This window comes from Dermacentor albipictus, chromosome 10 (assembly GCF_038994185.2).
Source record: "Dermacentor albipictus isolate Rhodes 1998 colony chromosome 10, USDA_Dalb.pri_finalv2, whole genome shotgun sequence".
In the NCBI taxonomy this organism is placed as follows: Eukaryota; Metazoa; Arthropoda; class Arachnida; order Ixodida; family Ixodidae; genus Dermacentor; species Dermacentor albipictus.
Genome location: NC_091830.1, coordinates 42,455,770 through 42,477,824, shown reverse-complemented (window position 1 = coordinate 42,477,824; position 22,055 = coordinate 42,455,770). Strand labels below are relative to the sequence as shown.

General features: G+C 44.0%; 1 protein-coding gene across 2 annotated transcripts in view; it reads right to left on the bottom strand.

Annotated features, from left to right (window-relative positions):
- The window catches only part of LOC135907356 (gamma-tubulin complex component 2-like), a 59,235-nt gene that overhangs the window by 28,413 nt on the left and 8,767 nt on the right, over positions 1-22,055 (bottom strand). For both annotated transcript variants that reach the window (XR_010565981.2, XM_065439042.2), the window contains exons 5-14: positions 20,850-20,944; positions 20,278-20,352; positions 17,815-17,896; positions 15,127-15,204; positions 13,915-14,123; positions 10,393-10,454; positions 7,235-7,277; positions 6,859-6,930; positions 5,513-5,574; positions 2,926-3,038 (exon numbers count right to left, since the gene is read on the bottom strand). Coding sequence is in view for 1 of the 2 variants with exons in the window: in XM_065439042.2 (XP_065295114.1) it covers positions 2,926-3,038; positions 5,513-5,574; positions 6,859-6,930; positions 7,235-7,277; positions 10,393-10,454; positions 13,915-14,123; positions 15,127-15,204; positions 17,815-17,896; positions 20,278-20,352; positions 20,850-20,944 (891 nt within the window). In the remaining variant the exon portion in view is untranslated. The remainder of the gene's footprint in view (positions 1-2,925; positions 3,039-5,512; positions 5,575-6,858; positions 6,931-7,234; positions 7,278-10,392; positions 10,455-13,914; positions 14,124-15,126; positions 15,205-17,814; positions 17,897-20,277; positions 20,353-20,849; positions 20,945-22,055) is intronic.

Below are 22,055 nucleotides of genomic sequence, written 5' to 3'. Positions count from 1 at the left end.
GAGAAATGGGCAAAATTCACAACTAAGGGGCTTGACACATTGTGAAAAAAGTCTGCAAAGAATTTTACCCTTACTTCTCCCATATTTGTTTCTCACTCATTTGCAGAAAACATAATTTTGTTATTTTGAAAACATCTGACACACAAGGGATGAAAATAATTTTAAGATTATCTCAAAAGGCTAGTCACTGTTTTTTGAGACCCACAATATGTGCAGAGATAAACGCTGGCTCTAAGCGTTTGCCCTGTGATTGTATGTCCCTTTTGGTGTCAAATTACCTTCATAAATTTTGTGTTGCAACACCGCAATCACTGGGGAGCAAAGTCTGCATCTGTGTTCTGTGCATCTCACAAGTTCTGTTTTCGGTGATTCAGTTCGCTGGTTTCCGTGTTTTTACACATTCATGTACGCTCATGTGAAACAGTGTATAGATTAGCATGCAAATGATTCCTACAAGCACGCACTTGTCAGGGCAGGCACCAGAACCTTGCCTCCCAGATGGAGAGGCTAATAGATGGTCAAACTGGTAAGTGGACTTTATAGGAGTCTTGTAGGCAAAGTCTGGCAGCATGATCAGTCGTGGGTGTGGTGTGTATTCAAAAGTGTCGCAGGATTTAGTTCATACTGTCAATGCAAACATACCATTGACACAGGATAAAACTGTATCTCTGGTTGCAGACTCTCATATTAAACAAAATCGTGACCCTAACAGCAACCCCTTTAGTAACAGCATCTGTATCACCTGGGCTGAAGAGTCAGTGAACAAGTATACACACAAGTGTAAGTTAAACACAGAATAAACTTCAATATAATAACAGTCTAATATAGTGAAGTATTTAACTTTTTATAACTTCTTGTCCATAAACCACCATGTACAGTCAGCGACTAATTTTCCAGATGCCTGATTTTTCGGACATGCCTGACAATTCGGACGCCTTCGCGGTACCGCCACATACGCCATGAAATAAATGTATAAGAACATCTGAAATTTCGGATGCAAAAACCTTCACCATCCGATTTTCAGGAGTTTTTACCATGACTGCAGGTACGAAACAGCATTAATCAAAGCCACCCCCCCCCCATTTTGATTATCTCACTGCCGGTGCTGGCGCACACAGATCCATTGGCAGCTGTAGTGACTAACAATGCAATGCTAGGCCTAGCTACTTCGACATTCGCTACCAAACTTCTGGCTGTTTGGTGCTGTGTTTTTCATTAAAACAATTCGCCGCAGTTAGCAATGGCGCCAAATCCACTGTTGTAATCCTCACTAAAGGCTTTGAAGCTTGGAAAGCACGGCACGTTGCATAACAGCAGTTTCCAAAAGCCAGCTTCGCCTCAAGACAGAAATGTCACGCGGTGAAGCATACACGAAGTATTGCGGAGAAGCATACCAAGAGTGGCACGGGGGCAATTGTCACGGTACACAGTATATATTCCTTAATTACACATGCGTGCACCTGCCATCTCAGGTCACAGTACGAGCACCGATATGCCTAATTAGTGTACAGGCAGACCTTCAGGGCTATTTCGGAAGTGTCTGTGTCAATTTGAGCCCTTGAGAGCAGTAAGAGGCATGCATTCGTCTTTTCAAACTGCTCAATTTTGGGACATTTTCGTGGCCCCTAAGGGGTCCTCAAAAAGTCAGTTTCGCCCGAAAGGCAAAGTATCGATTGAGATAGCAGATTAGTAAGCAGCTATACAATGCAAGGATTGTAGTTTTATTGGCCGTATAAACTTGTGAACGTTTGCTTAACAATTAAATGAACAAGCATGGTGCCACACAAGCACAAGCAAAAAAATTGGAGGACGCTTAAGCTTCGCCTTCAAGAGTGGAACGCGACAGCGTTCTCGTCGACCCGCCAAGGGGTGTGAGACAGTGGGCTACGGCGCAGCGACTACGCGCCCCGCATCGGACGCGGTGAGCGTTGCGCAGTGCCGCGTTCGGCGTGGCAACGAAATGTGCGTCTGAGCAAGCGACGCACGCCTGAGCCTTAGAAACAGCTCGTTTCTAAGGCAACACCGCATTCACTAGAGACGCTTTTGTACCGCTTTGAAGCATCGAACTCGTGGCTGAGTGGTGGCGCCTCCGTCTCACACTCCGGCGACCCTGGTTTGATTCCCACCCAGCCCATCTTGCAAGTTGTTTTTATTCATTAAGTGCCTGCTGGGATTTATCGCTCACGGCCAACGCCGACGACGCCGGCTTTTCTGCGACACGAGCTCCTTAACGCTGTCGCGTTAATATGAATACATCTCACTCAATGACCGCACACACTCGCTGTCAAAATGCCAAAGTGAGGAAGCGCAGCAGCAGCAGCGAGTGAATTGACCTTAGTGCTGCCTCTCAGTTCAACGTGCCCTAAGCCGTGAGAACACAGCACACTCGAAGCTATCAGCACACAGTGCACTCTGTCCACATCACAGATCACTTTCAAGATAGGGCCCACATGGTTGCCCGCGACCACGCCATACACAGCCGCTGCCGCAGTAGAATGCCTCCTCCCTTCCCTCCCCCGGTGCCTTGCGCATGATGGAAGACGGCATGTTTCTTTCCGCTTTCCTCCCTTGCATGCGCAAGATTGAGCCACCATCATTGGCGCACCCTCAAATGCTTTCAATCACACATACAGCATGCGGCGATGATTTTATCGCTCTTGGGCTTTAATGGAACATCACGACGCCGCCTACAGAAATGTGCCTGGAGGGTCCACATAATTGCTATCGCAATAAAATTGGACGACTGCATTTGATTCGGAACTGCAAATATTAGCCTACCCCCAGTAATTATTGCAGGAAATTCTGTTATGTCACAGACGACCTCAGCATATTTCAGCAGGCAACACACAAAGATGTAAGACAAGACCTGCTTGAACGCTCTAAGGAGGACACCAAGACTCATCTCTTGCTTGCCCAAGAACTTACCACACTGGAGGATGACGTTCTGGTATTTGCCCGTTATGAGGATGCGGTCCTTTAGCGACCGTAGGAAGCCCGGAATCATCTCGGAGCGCAAAGCATACCGGCTGTTCCAGTAGCTGTCATGACATACAGGTCAAGGAAGCTATAGAGATAAAAAGTGAAGCAAGTGGTTTCTAGGCAATACGAATTTCCAAAATAAGGAAATCGAGTAGGCATTGTTTATGAACATAATGAAACTTCAGAAATCTGTTCCCGTCGACGGATGGTCAGCATACCACAATACTGAAGCTCCACAATGATTAAAACATTCTGACAGAGAACAGAAGGTTGATTTGTTTGAGCCTCAATACAGTAGAGTTCCATTAATTCAATTTTCCAGTCCATTCCATCCCGGTGAAAGGTTGTGGCCCGTGCCCATGCATTTCTATGGGCAAAAGCTTTCGTTATTTCTATCCTAAAATTGGTCTGCCGCATATTCCAAATTTTACCAGACACCATGCACATGCCTGACCCCTATGGCAACTCCAATGGCAACCCCTTTAGTAGCAGCATGTCTCAGCAGAGCTAAGGAGACAGTGAATACAATGCACACATCATCTCTTGTTCAAAACACCCCATTTTCGGCCTGCCCTAGAAATATTTTCTAGCAGTCACAATGTCAGATTATGGTATTTACTTTATTCTAACATACGCCTTCTCATATTTCAAGAAAATTGGGCTGAAAATTTCCTGCACAGTGCAATCAGATAAGAAACCAAAACCATGTTTGCAGCGTTTGTATGCTTTACCAGATAACACGGCTGTGTCACAGCAATGTCGACTTTTAGGAAACTGGTTGCCATTGTGCAACACATATTTGACCCTTACCCATTTTTCTTGCTAAAACTCGAATATGCGCTAGATTTCTACTTTGTTTAGGAGCTTTGATGCCAGTTCTAACTTAGTTTTCTACTTTGGACACACAGAAAGTGGGCGCGCATTCCATATAGGAGTGTGTTAGAATCGGACAAATACTGCCAAATGAATAAGCGGCGAGTTAAGCATTTCTTCTGCATCTTGTTTTATTCGACCCAGCAGAGAAAATATTCAGTTTCATCGGTAGCATCAAGGTCAAATTAACGGAAGTAAACTGTACAGCTAATAACGTGGTATACGTAAACATTGTCGCACATTTTGAATTGAGTGCAAAAACAATGGAGCACCTGTGTAAGTCAACTTTTAATTATATTCCACAATAAGTTGTAACAGTTGAACTGCTATCTTCACTTGAGACAGAATGTGCGTGTCCATGTGTGTGTTGCCATCCTTACGACATTCACGCAGATGGAGTTCTGAACACTTTTCTACCGTTATGCTACAATTTTTCAGCCGAGATTGGGGCTTCACATCCTAACTGTCCTGTGTTTTTTGGTTGCATATTTATGTGAAAAATTCCTACTAAGTAGCTGAACTTTACATTTCATTTTATTTGTTAAAGAAGTAAAAAACAAACAGAAATAGGGAAGGCTTGTCTTTTGCAATATCGTCATCTTTAAAAATGGTGCCAGCTTACGTTTATGCTTACAATCTGTGTATCACGAGTTTTACAGCCCTCCATCCAATAAAATGCACCTTCCTTCTTGTACTATGGTAAAGCCTCGTTACTACGAACACCAGGTTAACAAACTCTTCAGATCAATCTTTTTGGAAACACCTCGCTAAATACTTATACTTTAAACGTAAAAATATTTTAGCGCTACAAACTTCAGAATACCGAACTTTTCAGAATAACGATCGTTATTCAATTACCATGTCATGTTAATAACGCCTCAGTAACACGAAGACATATACTTAAGTCTAAAGATAGGCTTGCAGAGAAGATAACACTCATGATCTAGCGACACATTTAAGCCTCATCCGAGGGAGGCGTGGTGCATGGGCTTGGAAAAACCGAGATGGTGAGGGCCAGATGGCATCTTTTCTCTGTTGTGGAGGCGACGACGCTTCAGGTTTTGTGAGCGCATGCTTCGCCCAGACAGGTGTCCCCAATAAACGAAGCCGCGCATCTTCCTTCTTTCACCTTTCTTTCTGTGCACATGGAGAAATTAACCTTCATGCTTGCAGGCACAAGGCTTGGCTTTTGCGAATGGGGTCACTTACACACGGTTGCATTTTGCAGCAGTGTCCATGACAAGCAATGTGAAAAAAAGAAAAAGAGAGTATTGTGCTTTGGAGGCGACATGGACTTTCTTGTTCGTGGGCCTGTTGGCATCTCTTGCATGTGCTACGGTTACTATACGGTGTTCCAGGAGAGCATGGAGGCAAAATCTATGGAAATCGCCACACGGAATGGTTAATTTTAGGACTTTCACTATCATGGCTTTTGAGAATAACAAACACTTTGCTGAGGTCCCCTGAAGTTCGGTTTACTGATATTTGACTGTACATGGATGCGCTGAAATAAGCTTCAACACAGGGCAAACAGGAGTGCCCCCTATACATGTCCCAGAACATGCTTCGTCACTCACAGCACTTCTGGCGTGCTACTGGCGCTCCTGTTCAAACAAGGAATGGTGACGAGGGAGACTGGCGACAAACAATGCAAGGATACTTGTCCATGTTGTCGACGGACATGTCCTCTTTTTTCACCTGGCTCTTGTCTCCCACCAGGAACTGAGTTTGGGAGAGGAGGAAGAAAAAGAAAGAGTGGAACTCGGCGCCACATTTCACTGTTGCTCAGCAACACAATTGTCACAAAACGATTCACTTCCCTGGCAACAATGAGCCATCTCAGTCGCACTCAGCACTGACCTGGTCCCCATGACTAAAGAAAAAAGCCCCTCGCAGATGCGTGCTGATCCAGGAAACTGGCACATGAAGGACAGCGAAAAAGTGAGCTCGCACGTCCTTATGGAGAACTAAGGTCCTAGCTTGACACAGTCCGAAATCAACCAAAGACTGTACCAGAGCCTTTGCAAATGCTTCACGACATAGTTCAGCACTTTTCCTATTCTCCATTGTAACGAATGCACATTCCTGCATTCTGTGCGAACCGCACTGATGCCGGCTGCACTATTTGTCAGCCTCGTTACACAAACACTTCAAGGCTGTAACACAGGCTGCGTTAATGGCTCTTCTCTGATATTATATACAGGCTACACCATCGCACACCGCCGACCTACGCTGGCTGCTGCATGAAAAGCACTGCGCAACTGCCGCCTAACAGCTTCACTGCAAAACCTTTGACAGTGTGCCATGCTCTGTGACCTGTGAGGCAAGAGAGCAAGGAGACAGGACCCAAGACACAATACTTTGTCTGCTTTCTTCAGAAGAGGCAAAATGAGACACAGAAGTGCAAGCGAATTATGTTCATAACTACATTTGTGAGAAGTCACACAGAAATGAAGAGCCTACTCTTGGTGATGTATCCGATACACCTTAGAAAGAGAGTATACGCACAATTTTTGAGATCACGAGAGGTGATAATTGACAAACCAAGAACAAGTGCACTGTTCAAAAGCTGTAACACAAGGTCCCGAAACAGCTCAGCGATTTTCTGTGTAGACCGTTCAAGTCGGCTGCTTTAATTCAAGAGAAACAACAGGCATGAGAAAACCGACTGCATGATGAGCGCAACAATTTAATTTTACGACTGCACTGATAGAACAAGAGAAAGAAATGCTTCTTTTTAGAGCTGCATAATAGTAAAAAGAAAAGTATTCTACAATTTTAACTTCCAGTACTTTCCATCCTAGCTGTTTTGGCAGTAAAAATTTATCAACACGACAAAGCCATCCAATTTTTCTCTTTGAGAATATGTAAAATGTTTGACAAGCACTGTATATTCCTTTCCTGACGTCATCGCAATTAATGAAGAATGTATGGGCAGAAAGTTTAAACGAAAACTATGGACAAAAAAAACGAGAACTAAAACAGATAGAGAATAATATGACCAACCTCCTTGAATGGGTCATTTATGCACCCTCTGTAGACCCAACTTTCCAGCATGTTGAAATATGGTACAGATGCCTGAAGGTAGAAGAAAGAAAGCAAAGGCAAATTATGTTATTGTACAATACGATGTTGTCCAACCAACACTGTTTCTAAAACACTGCATTGAATTACATTTTAAATCATTTCACTGAAAGATAGAACATTTTACTTAAGAAGCCCTTGAGAAAGCTCACTAGAACCTCCCTCATTAACATTCATTTTGTCAGATTTTTGCACTTACTTTTCATGTCTCCCTTATTAAATGGCTCAGACAGGGCATTGAAGTAAATAATTTTTTTTAATTAAAAAGAAAATGAAATTATTGCATACGACCACTCACCGCTTTTGCAAGGAACAAGCAGATCTCTCTTGCTTTGGTGTCACTGTGGGTAAATTGAAAGGGACATTTTCAAGGCTGTCAGTCAATCTGCTTATAAGACTATTAGTCAGCCACTGCTATGAGATTGTTCAACCTTTTCACTGAGAATCACAGTGATTTGTGCTTAGCAGAGAGAGAGACTTTAAGAAAATTGCAAGAAGTTTGGGAGGCTGTTAAAGTACTGCACAAAACTAAACAGCACAAACCTCAAGTGGTGTAAAACATTGTTGACACATACCCACTTAAAATGAAGCTGTAATGAATCTCTGACCCAATCTCTATAGTCTAATGTACAGGCCGATTGCTAAAAGGGGCCCTGAAATACCTCTCGGGCTTGGTGGAAAAACGCATTCCGTGGATAGCATACGCTGATGCGAACATCTCTGCCAAATGTTTTACTTATGTGCGGAACTCACAAGCAGAGCAGTAAGTCACTTTCTTTTTCGAACACCCTCTTTTCAACAGAAGCCTTCTCTTCACCCTTTCAGGGCCGCAGGCAGCTGCCCATTGATGGATGACGCTGTCATTACAATTGCGGGCAGCGGGGAGCGAATGCTTTGTCTGCCTCTCACTCCAATGGGTCACTGAAACTAGAGATTACAAAATCTCCAATACTAAACGTCTCGATTTCTGGTGCATGTTTTGGCCTTGGCTGTGCACGGCTGTAAGGGCGGCTGAGGGTGTACACAGCAGCGGACCCTGCTTTAGAGGTAATCTGACGCATGTGCAAAGTGCGGGCAGGCTGAGACGGAGCGGCATCATGTAAGCGGTCTTCCTACGGCAAAAATGTGTAAGAGAAATCGAGGGGTGCACAAACTTACACCCCTTCCCCATCCCGCCCTCTCGTATGCGCTTGATCGCGTTACCTCGAGCTTGCCTCCCCTCCACCTCTTTTCCCATTGCTTGCGTGGGAAAGCTATGCTTTCTTGTCTCACCCCTGTACAACTTCACGCGCACCTAAAGCACACAGTGCACGGGTTGTGATAGGATCTTATCGCCCTTGGACTTTATATGGCAACACGATGCGGCTCCCATTTGGTGGTCATCCTTGTTACGCGGCGCGTGATTTGAGAGGTGCATTTGCAAGCAGTCGCTTGTAAGTCAGTCGTTTGACCATTTGTATCCATGGAAGTTTCAATTTATTATCTCGGAATTCCTTTGAGGCAACAGTGAAATTTCCTAATGCTGAAATTGCGTACAAACACACTTCGTTACATTGAGGCTCTGAATACATGGTGTTCTATTGACAAAAGGTTATGAAAACTAAAATACTTCATTACATCGACAATTTTGTTTTACTGAAGTTCGCAATATCGACGTTTAACTGTACAATACACATCATGCCGGCAACACCAGGATCCCCTAAAATTTGACCCCCGCATGGTTCAGCACGTTGAAAGTGGTCGGGAGCAGGGCGGTGATTAGCTGCTGCCGCAATCCATGTGCCCATGTGTGTGGCGAGTAAGCACTTTGGTGTTTGGCGAAGGCACAAACTCGGCACACTCACTTCGGTGCACCGAAGCAGCAGGGCAGCGTGCCGCCAGCCAGCTGAGCTAGCACACAATGCACTCTGGTCTAGAGGCTCTGGCCTGAGGTAGGACATGTTCTATTCCTGCGCCAGCTGCGCCGAAGCATGCCGAACGCTTCCGGTCGTGCTGACAGCACCGCATGGTAGACTGCACGCCGTCAAATGTTCGTCGGTGTGGCCTAAGTATGCCACATGGGGTGCACGTCTGTGTTACACCGTACCATAACTGCACCTTAGGTTCGGGCTTTTTGGAGAGTGCTGAGGCGAGGCTACTAATGATTCCAGCTTCGGCGCGGGTGCTGGGATGCTCATAACAATGAGTATCGGAAATGAACGAAGGTGTGGGGAGAACATAGTCACCAATGCAAGCCTGCAAGACCGTGCTGTGACAAAGCAGCCAGAGCATTGCATATCACAGCCAACCCTATCACAATAAGCATGCGTGGCGTAGTACCACTGGAAGTGTACTGCAGGCATTTAATAGGTGATGAAACAAATGCACCACCATTCTCCCTGCCGCTTCTTTAAGCGGGGGCCGTCCCAACACCCCACAGTGGCCATGTTAGCTAGGCAAGTTACGTGCACTACTCGTACGATAGTTGGCAGGACTTGTCCTTGTCATTCAAAGAAAGAAGAGCTAGTAGCAACATGTGCTGCAAATCTGAAGGAACCAGCGTCAGGGCTAAGATGGCTGCCCCCTTGTTGACATGGATCACATCACAGGAGAGTGATCTGTGCAGCATTTTCTTGGCAGTGAACGTATTAAACCAGTTGTCATCTAGGTGTTGCATTTTGCCTCCTGGGCCGAGTTCCAGCCAATGAACATTCCTATTCACTGCATTCATCCTTTCGGCTAGTGCATCTGCCAGTTCATTGTCACCGTGGCCTGACAGTGTCTTTTCTTTATTTGTTTCTCGTTTCACACACGACACATGTATGTGGTTCCTTAGTGCGTGCACACGAGAGAGAGTTCCAAACACCAGACCTTGATTTCCCCTGGTGTTGAAAGTTCATTAATTGAATTCTGGGGTTTTACATGCCAGAACCCCAATCTGATTACAAGGCATGGCACAGTAGGGATCTCTGGATTCATTTTGACACCCTGGGATTTTTTAACGTGCGCCCAAATGCACGGTACGTGAGCATTTCTTTTGCATTCCGCCATCATTGGAATGCAGCTGCCAGCCATGGCTGGGATCGAATTCGCAATGTGGTGTTCGGCAGTGCAGCACCACAGCAACAGAGCTCCCGCAGCAGGTACGTGAAAAAACTAGCATAATTTGTCGTCTTCTATGTGGCGACTGTATCTTACAAAAAAATAACCTCAATGCATATTAGAATCAGCCAGCAGGTGTGGCCTCTCAAGGATTGTCATGGTACAGTTCAGTAAGCCCAACAAGTGGTCCATGCATTTTAAGAAGCTAACAAACACAGTGACATTAGTCTTCTGAAAAACGTGCTGTCACTGAATGCTTTATGTGCGACGCATATGCATGCAGCCATATATGGTTCATTCAAATGTAAGGCCTTAGGCATTGCCAATCTAGTCGCAGCTATAGGTCAAGAAAAAAAAAAAAAAACAGAGGCTCACCCAGTCAATGATGTGGCTTGCTTGTGCAACGTACCCAGGGTCTTGCCTCCATAACACTGCCTCTGAAAAAGAATTTGCCAGGCTTTAGAGCATGCAGGGCTGGAGAGTCACTCCTCGTTAAAAGGCTTAAAGCTCAAGAGCTTTCTACTTTTTTTTCATGGCCACATGGATCGAAACGCAACATTCCATATGCAACAGCAGTGAGCTGGTGACAACATGCACATGACTAGTAAGCACAATTAAATTACCTTTACAAAACAAATTATTGCATGCAGTTGATACTGGATATATCAAACCCAAAGAGGATAACGACAAGGTTTGACATGTCGATAATATGTAATATAAAATGTGCCTATCTGAACCTTTTTTGAAAACTCTGCAAGTCTCTGACAATTTCCTGAGATCACAAAATGTGGAAATTTATTTATTCGTTTCTCGAAGACCATGTCTAACGCACAAAAGTTTACAGATTCTGGGCACGAGTGCCGTGAATCTCTCGCACTGCTGAATGCTCTATGATGTCCACAACGACCAATTTTCCGGATGCCAAATTTTTCGGACAGGCCTGATAATTCGGATGTTTTTGCCAAACCACCATATACCCCATAGGCATTGTTGAAGCCACTATTTCCGTCATTTTGATTACCTCATCACCTCGCACAGCTGCTCTTGCACGCAGCTTTGCTGGCAGCTGTAGCCATCACTGCGGCAATGCTAGGCCTACCTGTTTCGACGTTCGCTACCAAGCTTTTTGCTGTTCGGTACATTTTTCATTCAAAGAATTCGCCGCTGTCAGCAATGGTGCTGACGTCGTCTTTGTAATTTTCGCCAACGGCTTCGAAGCTCACAAAGCACTAGATGTTGCATAATGCTGTTTCCCCAAAGACAGCTTCACCTCAATATATCAACGTTAGGCGGCGAAGCATAAGCGAAGTATTGCGGTGAAGCATACCAAGATTACAAAGAGGCAACTGTCATGGGGCACAGTATGTATTCCTCAAATATACATGTGTGCACCTACTACCTCCTGTCACAGCACAAACACCGATAAACCTAAAATGTGCAACTACTGGCAGGCCTTCAGAGCTATTTCTTATGTGCCTGGGGCAATCTGAGCCTTTGGAAGCAGTAAAAGTCATGCATTCATTTTTTTTTTTTTTCAGATTGCCTGACTTTTCAGATGCCTTTGTGGCCCTCAAAAAAAGGGGGGGGGGAGTTTACGTGCCAAAACCACTTTCTGATTATGAGGCACGCTGTAGTGAGGGAGTCTGGAAATTCGGACCACCTAGAGTTCTTTAAGGTACACCTAAACCTAAGTAAACAGGTGTTTTCACATTTTGCTGCCATCGAAATGTGGCTGCCGTGGCCAAGATACGATTCCACGACCTCGTGCTTAGCAGCCCGACACCATAGCCACTAAGCAACCATTTCTGTGGCCCTTGGGGAGCCTGAAACATAGGATGTTGACTGTATACTGATCCCTAAAATAACCCTAAAAGCGAGTGTCCCCTGACTGTGGGACCGCGGTGCACCTCATGCACGTCGAAGTGCTCGTTGCGCATGTTTACCAGGATAAGGTAGAACTGAGTACAATGCGGAAGCAGACCAGCCTTTATGGATATGCGCTGTGCTGCCACCAGCGCCGTTTGTACTGCAAGTTGTTTGTGATCCAGCCCTGCATGTTCGTTATAATATGCCGTTTAAAGGGACACTAAAGTGAAAAATGATTTCTTCTGCATCAGTAAATTACCATTCTACAACACCAAAAACACCACTTTTACAACGATAAGACCAGAAAAATCGCAAGAACAAAATACGGGTGGCAACGCCTACTTAAGTTCCCGCACCTGGGGGCTGTGACGTCTTGGATTTTGATGGCATCTTCTAGGGCCTACTAATTATATATAGCGGTAAATATTGACTACATTGTGTTCTAAAGGAACCAAATATTAAGCATGGCAAGTTTCGGGAACCTTTATTCAGCCAATGCGGCCCAAATGCGAAAACATACTTTGGAATCCTTGACGTCACGTCACGCTGACATACCGGCGCTGGGGTTTCGGTGCGAAATTCAAATACTGATACTTGGACCTTCATTTTCTCATCTAATAATCAAACTATTTTTTTGAAATGACTGCCTGCAGGGTTCTCAAACGATGCTTCATTAGTCTAAACTGATTTATTGTTTCCCTTTAGTGTCCCTTTAAACGACTTATCATCCTACATTGGCGACAAGTCAATCAGGCAGACACTGCGATTTTAAAGTGGTTTCCAAATTGCAGCATGTGATTCAACTATTCGACCATCTGCATCTGTGGCAGCTTCCATTCAATGTGTTGGCATTCCTTCGTGGCAGCAGTGAAATATTGTTATATTCAACTTGTGCATGAATGCACTTCACTAAATTGAAGTTCGAAATACACGGAGTTCTATGGATCAGAAGTTATAAAAAGTTAAATGCTTTTTTATATCGAGAATTTCATTATACTGAAGTTCATTTTATCGAGGATTAACTGCACATCCATGTTTCTTATACTGATGTACCATGGTAGAATTGTGCCATCTGACTGGTACGAATGAGTTGAGCGATAGGTTCTATCTTATATACCCCTCACACATGGGAAGCGCTGCCAAAGAACATGTTACCAGTTGCGACTGCAGTGGTCGTTTATACTGCACATCATTATCATGGTCAGGCTTTGAGTGCAGACACCCCTTCAGCACAAACCAGCCTCATTGGAACAACGCATTCATTGCATGCCCACATGCTTCGCTTCTTTTTATTTTATAGCCAAACCTTCTTTTGTTTTCTATTTTTCACATACTCTACATTTCAACAAAATTTATATGAAGAATCACAGCCGTGACACTAAGAGAAGGCAAAACTGCAGTGTAGCCTTGACACAGTGACAGCTGATGCTCTAGCAGAGATATGGAGGAAGGAGCGAAGCTGGTCAGGCCATGTAATGCATGGGGCAGATAACCGGCCTATTAAGGGTTGCAGAATGGGCACCAGGGGTGTGATCTTGTACGCGTTCCAAAATAGAACGGAGGCGGTGCGTTCCACCGAGCCTCATACGATTCGTCAATTTGAACCGCGACGAACGCCATGACGTTAATTGCGACGTGATATCTGCTGTCAATCATTCCGTGTCGTCTGCTATCGGATGAATGCAACGGAACAGACCGCCTATTTCGTGACGTAAGGAACAGACCACCTCCGTTTGATTTTGGAACGCATACAAGATTGCACCCCAGAAGGAATGTCTAGTGGAGGAGAGCAGAGAACTAGGTGGTGGAATAATATGAGGAAATTTGTCGTCATAAGATAGAACCAGCTGGTGCAAGACCAGGAGACAACAGGCAATCACTACGAGAAGCCTTCACAATGCAGTGGACATTAGGCAAGCTTACGACGACGACGCCACGGCGCCAACATGGCTGCAACAATCGTGCTGCAGCTATCGAAATGGCATCCAAATGCGCCCGACCATAGCAGAGACGAAGGCCCAAGATGCTCACCGCCCAGACGGCCTGCGCACATGTGGCCAGCACGTCCATGTAGGCCAGGGAAGGCTGGACGTAGAACCAGGCCTTGGGCAGGGTCAACGCCCCCTGGTTGACCAGCTTGTGCTCCAGCTGGGTGACCAGGACCAGGTAGTCGTCCAGCAGCTCCCGCATGGCTGCGGCCAGTGCCTGGTTCACCATGCCCTGGCCGTGCACCTGCTTTTCTGAAGGAGATAAGCACATTGGGCTGTTTTAGAGTTCAGCTGCAATATAACAAATAGGGATACATTGAATTGATGGAGATAATAAAGGGAATCAAAAGTGTTTCTCATTGATACTGGAACGTAGCAAATGTATCTTTATAACCAATATTGCATATAATGAAGGTAACGTCGTGTCAGGTGCTAATTCGTTATAGAGAAGAGAGAGGAATGAGATGGGAAAGGTAAGAGAGGTTAACTGGAAGAGCTTCTGGTTTAATTTGCTGCACTGGGGCAAGGGCAAGGGGTACAAAAAGATGGAAGAAATAGCAGAGGAACCAAGCAAATGTGCAAAAAAAAATGTAGGAGCTTGGGCACGTTTGAGAGAGGTTAGTCTCTCTAATAGGCCACTCAGAGGTAAAAACTTCAATAAAGTTTTTTAATTCATTGTAACGATGTTTAACTGTATTGGACGACCACCAGTAACACCTGCGACAAAAAAAAATTACATTACCCTATTTACCAGATTGTAACTGGGGCCTTGTTTAGCGAAAATTGTTTGAAAAGCTGTCTGAGCAATATTGCAACCTGATACGAAAGAGAAACTGCATTTGTGGGGTCCTGTCTTCCAGTGAATTTAGTGGTAGAGGTTGTGTAATGTGGAGTTTCGGAGACACACTGAAGCAAAAGTGTTCATTCCCCTCTGCCTTCACTCAGCTGCCATGATGGTGGAAAGGACACGAAAGCTTCTCTTCGTACTTCCGCTGCAAAGATATCGTCGAGGTGGCAAAAAACTGCCTTTGATCACGCCAACTCTCAAATTCAACAAACTTACATTTCTTTCTCGTTGAAATTCTGTTTTTTCTGACTGCCCGATGATTCGGAACATTTTACAGCCACTTCCACAAAAGAAAAATCTTTTGGCGACTGTGCTTATTTGCAGTCAAGGTGGAATTTCAATAAAACAGAACGTCAATTTTTGAGACTCTTATATCGTGGTTTAAGTACAAGCTTGGGAAATTCTCACCTTCTATGAACCGGACAACTGTAGAGTAGTGGCTACAAAGAGGAAGAATCTTCTTCACCATCTCTTTCAGTGAAGGGTCTGTGATGAGAAGAAAAAAACAAAACAAGACGAATTTAAGCTTTTTTTGGTAAAAACACTGTCAACAGTAAATTTTTTTAGCGCCCGAAAAGAGACACAAGATCCAAAAGAACGACATGGACACAGTGTTCCTTTCAGTCCTGCGTCGCTTTTTGTGCGCCAGAAAATTTGCTATGGATCACCAACATACCCAAGCATATGCTCTTTCAACTGTAGATAGGCTCTCTGCCCTATAATTACTGTCGGAACGATTTGCGGGTCTCACGACAAAGTTTTTATTTAAAGGGACACTGAAGGCAAATAGTAAGTCAAGCTAAAGTGATAGATTAGTGCTGGAGAATCTCCAAGACGTCAATATTTTCAATATTCAAGTACTTATCCAAAGACGTAGACACTTTTCATTTATATTCTGTCACTAGTACTCAACCACTCTTTATAGAAACATCATCATATTGCATTATGAGACAAAAGAAAATGCTACTTGTCCAGTTCTACCTCAATTTTAGAAAGAAGGAAACATTAGCTTTAACCTCGATAACAACGTGGACAGTTGATAGTTTTCATATTAGCTTGAGTCTGCGCCGTCCGGGCTTTCATATTTCAGTAGTTTCATTATCACGCAGCGCCGCGCTTGTTTTGCTGGCTTGCGAAACTCGCACAAACTGCAAGTAGCAGAGAATCCCGCTTGAACGTATGGTCGCGGGATGCCCGAACGGTCCACGCCCCTTGACTAAAAGAAGCTGCAGCGACAAATTCGCTGCTCTGTCCTGGCTCGGTTTTTCCATGGCTACGCATCTGCATTTTGTGCAAAAAAGAAACTGTACCACCGTCTGTCTGGCGTCTTTCTACTCACCAACGGCAGCAAAGCACGTTGATGGCATATCCAATGACATCACTGGCCCGGTTCAGTGGCAGGATAATTTTAATTGCAATAAAGGTATTCCGACACTTTAGATGCAATTTTCTAAAAAAACGAAATATTTTATAGGCATGAAACAAGTGTTGCAAGGTATCTCGAATGGTAAGCAGTCCACGTCAACTTAGTGTTTGCCTTTAGTGTCCCTCTAAGATATTTATGCAATGGCAGCTGAAATTTCCGCTATCACTGTATGTGTAGTGGGTGACAGCAATGCAGGTGATTCTGAATACAGTCGCCGGCTGATTTTCCAGACTCCAAAAATTCGGACATGCTCGATTATTCGGTCTGCTTCGCGGCACCGCCATTCTCCCCATAGACCATAATGTATAACAACTGCCGAAAGTTCGGACACCTTGCAACCTCTTGTCGGATTTTTCGGACACTCCTTGAGCCAACTTGATAGAGAGCACCATGCACCAACTCTGACCGATGCATGGTTCGACAAGCTGAGTGCCATTTTTGTTTTGAACAGAGCCCTCCTTGCTTCCCCACGAAGTGGCGCTACTGGAAATCCCCACTCATCATCATCGTTTCTGCCTGGTTCGTAGCTACAGCAGTTCCAGTCTCAGCTTAGTAAGCCATGTCAAGACAATCCAGCAGCTGATTTGTTTGTTTCTTCATGCATGACGCTGCGAGTAGGGTACGTTTTTCGTTTGTACGACTGTCGGCGTGGTGGTGTTTGCTTTGTGTGCTGTATCGAGGTTGCGGTGATCCAAAGCGGCATACGGAAACATCGCCTCAAGTGTCTAATGGCGCCGACAGTGCCTGCGCAGACTGCGCTGGCGCAAGCCGGCAAGCGGGTGCCGGGAGGCCTAGGATTTGTCCCCTTCCGATGTGCTCTCTACTGATGCTGAAAATGTTCTGTGGAGACCTGCACATCGGTTGCATTGCGATTCCGGACACCGTCTCATTGGACAGTTTTACAGGTGCTGACACTACTGTACTGACATGCGCAGAACTCGACGACCGCGAGATCATTCGTCAGGTTTCTGCTGCACCGCCGGACGATGACTCTGAGTCGGAAGATGACGCACCATGTGCTACACAGCCGTCGCATGCGGAGCGTGTACAAGCAGTGACTATGCTTTCAGCCGCCTATAGTGACCGTACAACCCTCTCCGAGATTCAGGCTTATCTGATTGCATGTAAACAGAACAGCGTGCAACGGCGCATTCACGATTTCTTCAAGCCTAGTGCCGAGCCCGAACAAGTGCGTGGAAATAAAGGATTTATTCCTTTTTTTTCTTAATCTGCTTTTTCGGACATCTGTTTATTCAGACATTTTCACGGCCCCGTGAGGTCCGAATAAACGGTCGGCGACTGTAATTAGGCGGGTGAAACAAAAACTGGGCCACTCTAAATTCGGTCACCAACCATATATGTATTTCTCTGAAATATCTTACTTGAAATGGGATACAAATAACAAAACCTTTACGATATCTATGTCCTTATAACGATCGTAAACAAGTTCTAAGAATCGGGCCTTTGACGATAAGTGCATGGAAGTTGGCAGGCATGCCATGAGTACCATTGTGCAAGCAGCTACTGAAGAGTATAGAAGCAAGATAAAGGTAAATTAATTAAATGGGCTAAAACTAAAGATTCTTAAGATAAATGAGCCCCCATCTTCGAAAGAACTACTAGATAACGAGCGCGTGGCCACCAGTTCAATGTTGTAAACAGGGGCTCACCTGCTGATTCGTCGATCGTAAATGTTCGCTCTGCGTGAGGGTTCTGCAGCGGTTGAGACCGGATGTAGATTGCATCGACGCCCTTGCAGAGACAATGTGGTAGGTAGCACAAGAAAAGAGAAAAGGTCGTGTCGCATTTAACACTGCCGGTAATCCTAAATAGACACTAAACAGAAACACTAAATCAGTTTAGAAAATGGGGGGCAAATATTTGAAGTTTCGAATATGAATTGAATATTAAGCACCAACTACAGTGGTAGACCGATAATTCGGACTTGACGGGAACCGTCAAAAGGTCCAGATAACCTGAAGTCTGAAATGCTAGGTTTGTACAAAATGAAGTGAATTTAGTATACAAGTGGCCAAAAGAAGGCGTGCCGAATTCTTGGATTGCCACTTTGGGGGATACCTTCAATTTTGTGCGATTCGCCGAAGACATGTCGGCGTCTACGAGCGGCTGCATTCTTGGTACAGGGCCAAGCATGCTTTCTTAATGCAAAGCTGAAACGATACCCTTCGTCGACATGTCCAGTGCTTGTCACATGAAACATTGCAAAAATGAAAGTATCTTCAAAAGTAATTGTCCGAGAATACGGCCCAAGTTTGTCAATGCGATGCTGCATGCACATACCTTTGGCCTAAACATTCCGTGGCAAAGATTTTCTAGCCTCCTACGCTATTTCTTTTTACACTTTTCGCACTTCGTCAGTGGTCAGGGTGACGCTTCGCAGACCTTATCAATGGACCAGCCGGCCACGAATGGTAGATGATAAGAATGGCATAGAATTGGGCGGAAGGCATCACTGCAAAATCGTAGCTCATATCTCAACCACTGTCATGTTGTTGCTACAGATAAAAGATGACCTCGCTACAGAAATTACAGTCAATCTAGACGATCTAGAGAAGCGGTTAGTATAGGTTAGGACACCGTCGCATTTGCAATTGTTGCAGAGTCATTTGAGAAATGAGAAATGCACAATATTAGATGCGCAATGACTGCATGAAGGACATGTGGTTTATAGACAGCGATAAAGTGCAGTTTGAGAGTTACAATAACGGACCATTATATATAAATAAATCTACCCTGTAAAGATAATGTTCACTGGTTTCATCTTTTTCCAAGTGCCAGAATCAGAGGCATGCTACATTTTTGTGACTAAAAAATTGGCTGCATATCAGATTTATACTTTGCTTGGGAGCCCTAGTGTCATTTCTATGTTGAACACATAGAAAGTGGGTGAGCGTTTGATTTAGAGTCACATTAGAATAAAGAAAATACTACTAAATGAATCCGCGATGCATTTCAATGTTTTGCCAGTTTCTTGGTGAATTCAATCAGCTGGATAATTTGACCAATTACGTTGGTCCCGTCACAGTTTAACAAAAGTCGACTGTATTTGCTTAATAACTTCATGTTTTACTATGGATGTGACTTGACTACTTAACTAGTTAAGGCGCAAGAACATTTGTGAACGCTGATATAGAATTTACAGTATGTGCAAGCCAGGCATTCACAGTAGTACAGTCCAACCACATATTATAACGAAACAGAATACAGTCTACGCTCATTACAATGGACCTGCGTACAACAGAATTTCGAATATAACAGACCATATTTGAGCCTTATTTTGTTCTACCTATTTTATTAATGCAACAAAGTTCACTTTTAACAGACTGTGCTACAATGGACTACTGGCTAAGCAGATGAAATTAGCTGAATTCTTTTTTCAAATCAGGCGTATAAAACATACTTTTTCAGTGTCAACACAGTATCTTGAAAATGATTTGCGATGTGGCAACAGTGTGCCCAGTGCCGGAACTTTCATATGTGCTGTGCTTTCTATGTTTGGTGTTCGTGTTGAAGCGAAAGACAGCACGAAGGCCAATTCGCTTGCTGTTGGTGCTGTGCTTATCCTGCTTAATTTGCTATCGCAATCAATGCTTCGCCTTTCCGACGAAACTACGACATTTCTTGTTTTTTTGCTTTTACTTTGTACATTCGTCACTCACTCTTTGCAGCAAAGTTGTTAGACATCGCAACGAAAGTTTTGGAAGTAAGGTGTTTCGGATATTACAGACTTCGGATAAAATGGACATGATCCGTATCGGGCACGGATTATCAGGGTCCGTGGCAATGCGAGTCGACCGTATAGCTAAACAATGGATAGAGCAAAGTAAGAAAAATTCCCCTTGAAGTCCTAACAGAGATTCATAATGCAGTAGGTGTAATAATGAATATAACTAAGTAATTCTGGCTCCCCCAACTTCGACATAACGAGACTTTACTGCATTGCCTAGCAGTTCAGCCGGTTGATTTAGCATGTCCAAGAAGTTTCAAGCTCTTTTTTTTTACATATTTCTTTTTCGTTCTAGTATTGCCAACGTGCACTGTTTTTCACTGATACAAAGGCCCAGTGAGAATCCTTACAAAAATGTGTGCAGAGTACGAAAGAGTGCGCATACCAGCATGACATAGATCAGGTCTTCGAGTAGCTTGTACTCTTGCGTTGACAGAGGTAGAGCGCCGATGGGTTCAGTCTGGAACAAAGCAAAACCACTAAGCAACACCATGCTCCCAACATTGATGGCATAATTAATCCGAGGTGTTCATTACACACAGCAGCTTGTTACTATTGGTTCCAACTGAATGCTAACAACTCCTAAGGTGGAAATTTCACCTGCTTTTGAAACGCAGCAAGTTCCATTCAATTAAGTTCAGCAGTTGGCCTAAGGATAGCATCTGCACTTTTCACATATGATCTCAATAACAAAGCTGTGTGCTGGCTTGCGCTTAAGCGTCCTCCTGTGCAGGTAAACAGAATGGCCTCACCGCGAAATAATGAAGATGCTCCTGCATGTCTAGGACATGAAGAAATGAGCTCCAAAGCAATGAACTGCTGACACCAAGTCCTAGTTACTACTCGGCCAATCACATCAGCACCTTGAGTACCCTTCACAAAACTTGAGCCCTTTAAGCCAGAAATAAGTGGTGCAAAAGTGCGTGACAGAAACAGATGTGGGCATCTGCAACCAACCTTCGGGTCCCTTGATGACCGAGGATAAGGAACGAAGTCCCAGGAAACCTTCGAGTCGTCCACAAAGAGACCAAAGGTAACTGGTTCCACAGCAACTGCAGGTACGGAAACAAACAGAAAGTAAAGAGCAACATCTTGAGATAAACTCACACGAAACAGACATTAAAAAAAAGAAAGAAACTGCAAATTTTGTTTATGGACTGTATGTCTGAAACGGTAAGCACGAGCTACATTTTTTTAGCAATTCCTTTCCTTAATCTGTTCTACTTTCATCATCTGTCGCACACTGACAACCTGAATGCATCCATAATGTTGCATTACCTAATCTCATTGCTTCATCAATGCTTCTGTCATCTCAATTGCATTTACCTTCACTTAAAACACATGCTGCCACTTTAGTAGACATCTGCTTTATATACATAGCCAACCTTTCAACTACACTTTCCTTTAGAGACACTAAGAAGAAAAATTGTTTAAGCTGTATTAGTAAATTACCCTTCTATAGTAACAAGAACGCCACTCTTTCCTGTCACACGGGAAGATTTAAAATGTAATTCACATTTCGAAATTCGAATATGTTTTTGTGTTCAATGTGCACTCTTACCGAAAAGTGGACTCAAACAAAAAAAGAAGGAAGTAATTCATTATAGCAATTAACCTGTTTTCATCTGTGGGTGTTTTGCTTTATTTCAAAACAAAATATTCGACTTGACTGTTCCCAGAAGTTTGAGTATTCCTGTACCCCCGAAAATTGTCAAGAGCATTGTCGGCCATGTTCAGCTCCATATTGTAAGTGCAAAAACATTATACAAGTTTTGCGGATGTGTACCATCATGGTGTACCATAATTTTGATTAAAAATGTATGTACACTAAAACTTTGTGATAATGAAGTTGAAGGGGGAGCCATAATTACTTCATTACATACGTTATCCTGTTTCGTTATAATAAGGTTTGACTGTATTTAAGAACATCTGGTACATACACTAACTTTTCCTGTGCCTTCTAGGCTTCGATGCATCGCGATTACTATCGTCTGCAAATGACATTATCTTTTGTTGTCTTGTCGTGTAGCAGTGCATGGTAAATGTCATTTGATATATTGAAAGTCACTAAACCTTTCCGTGCGAAAGGGGTGCTATCGTGAGGGTAGCTCAGTAAGCCAGTAAGAAAGCAAGAACGAGATGGGTAGCAATGTTGCCCTGAAA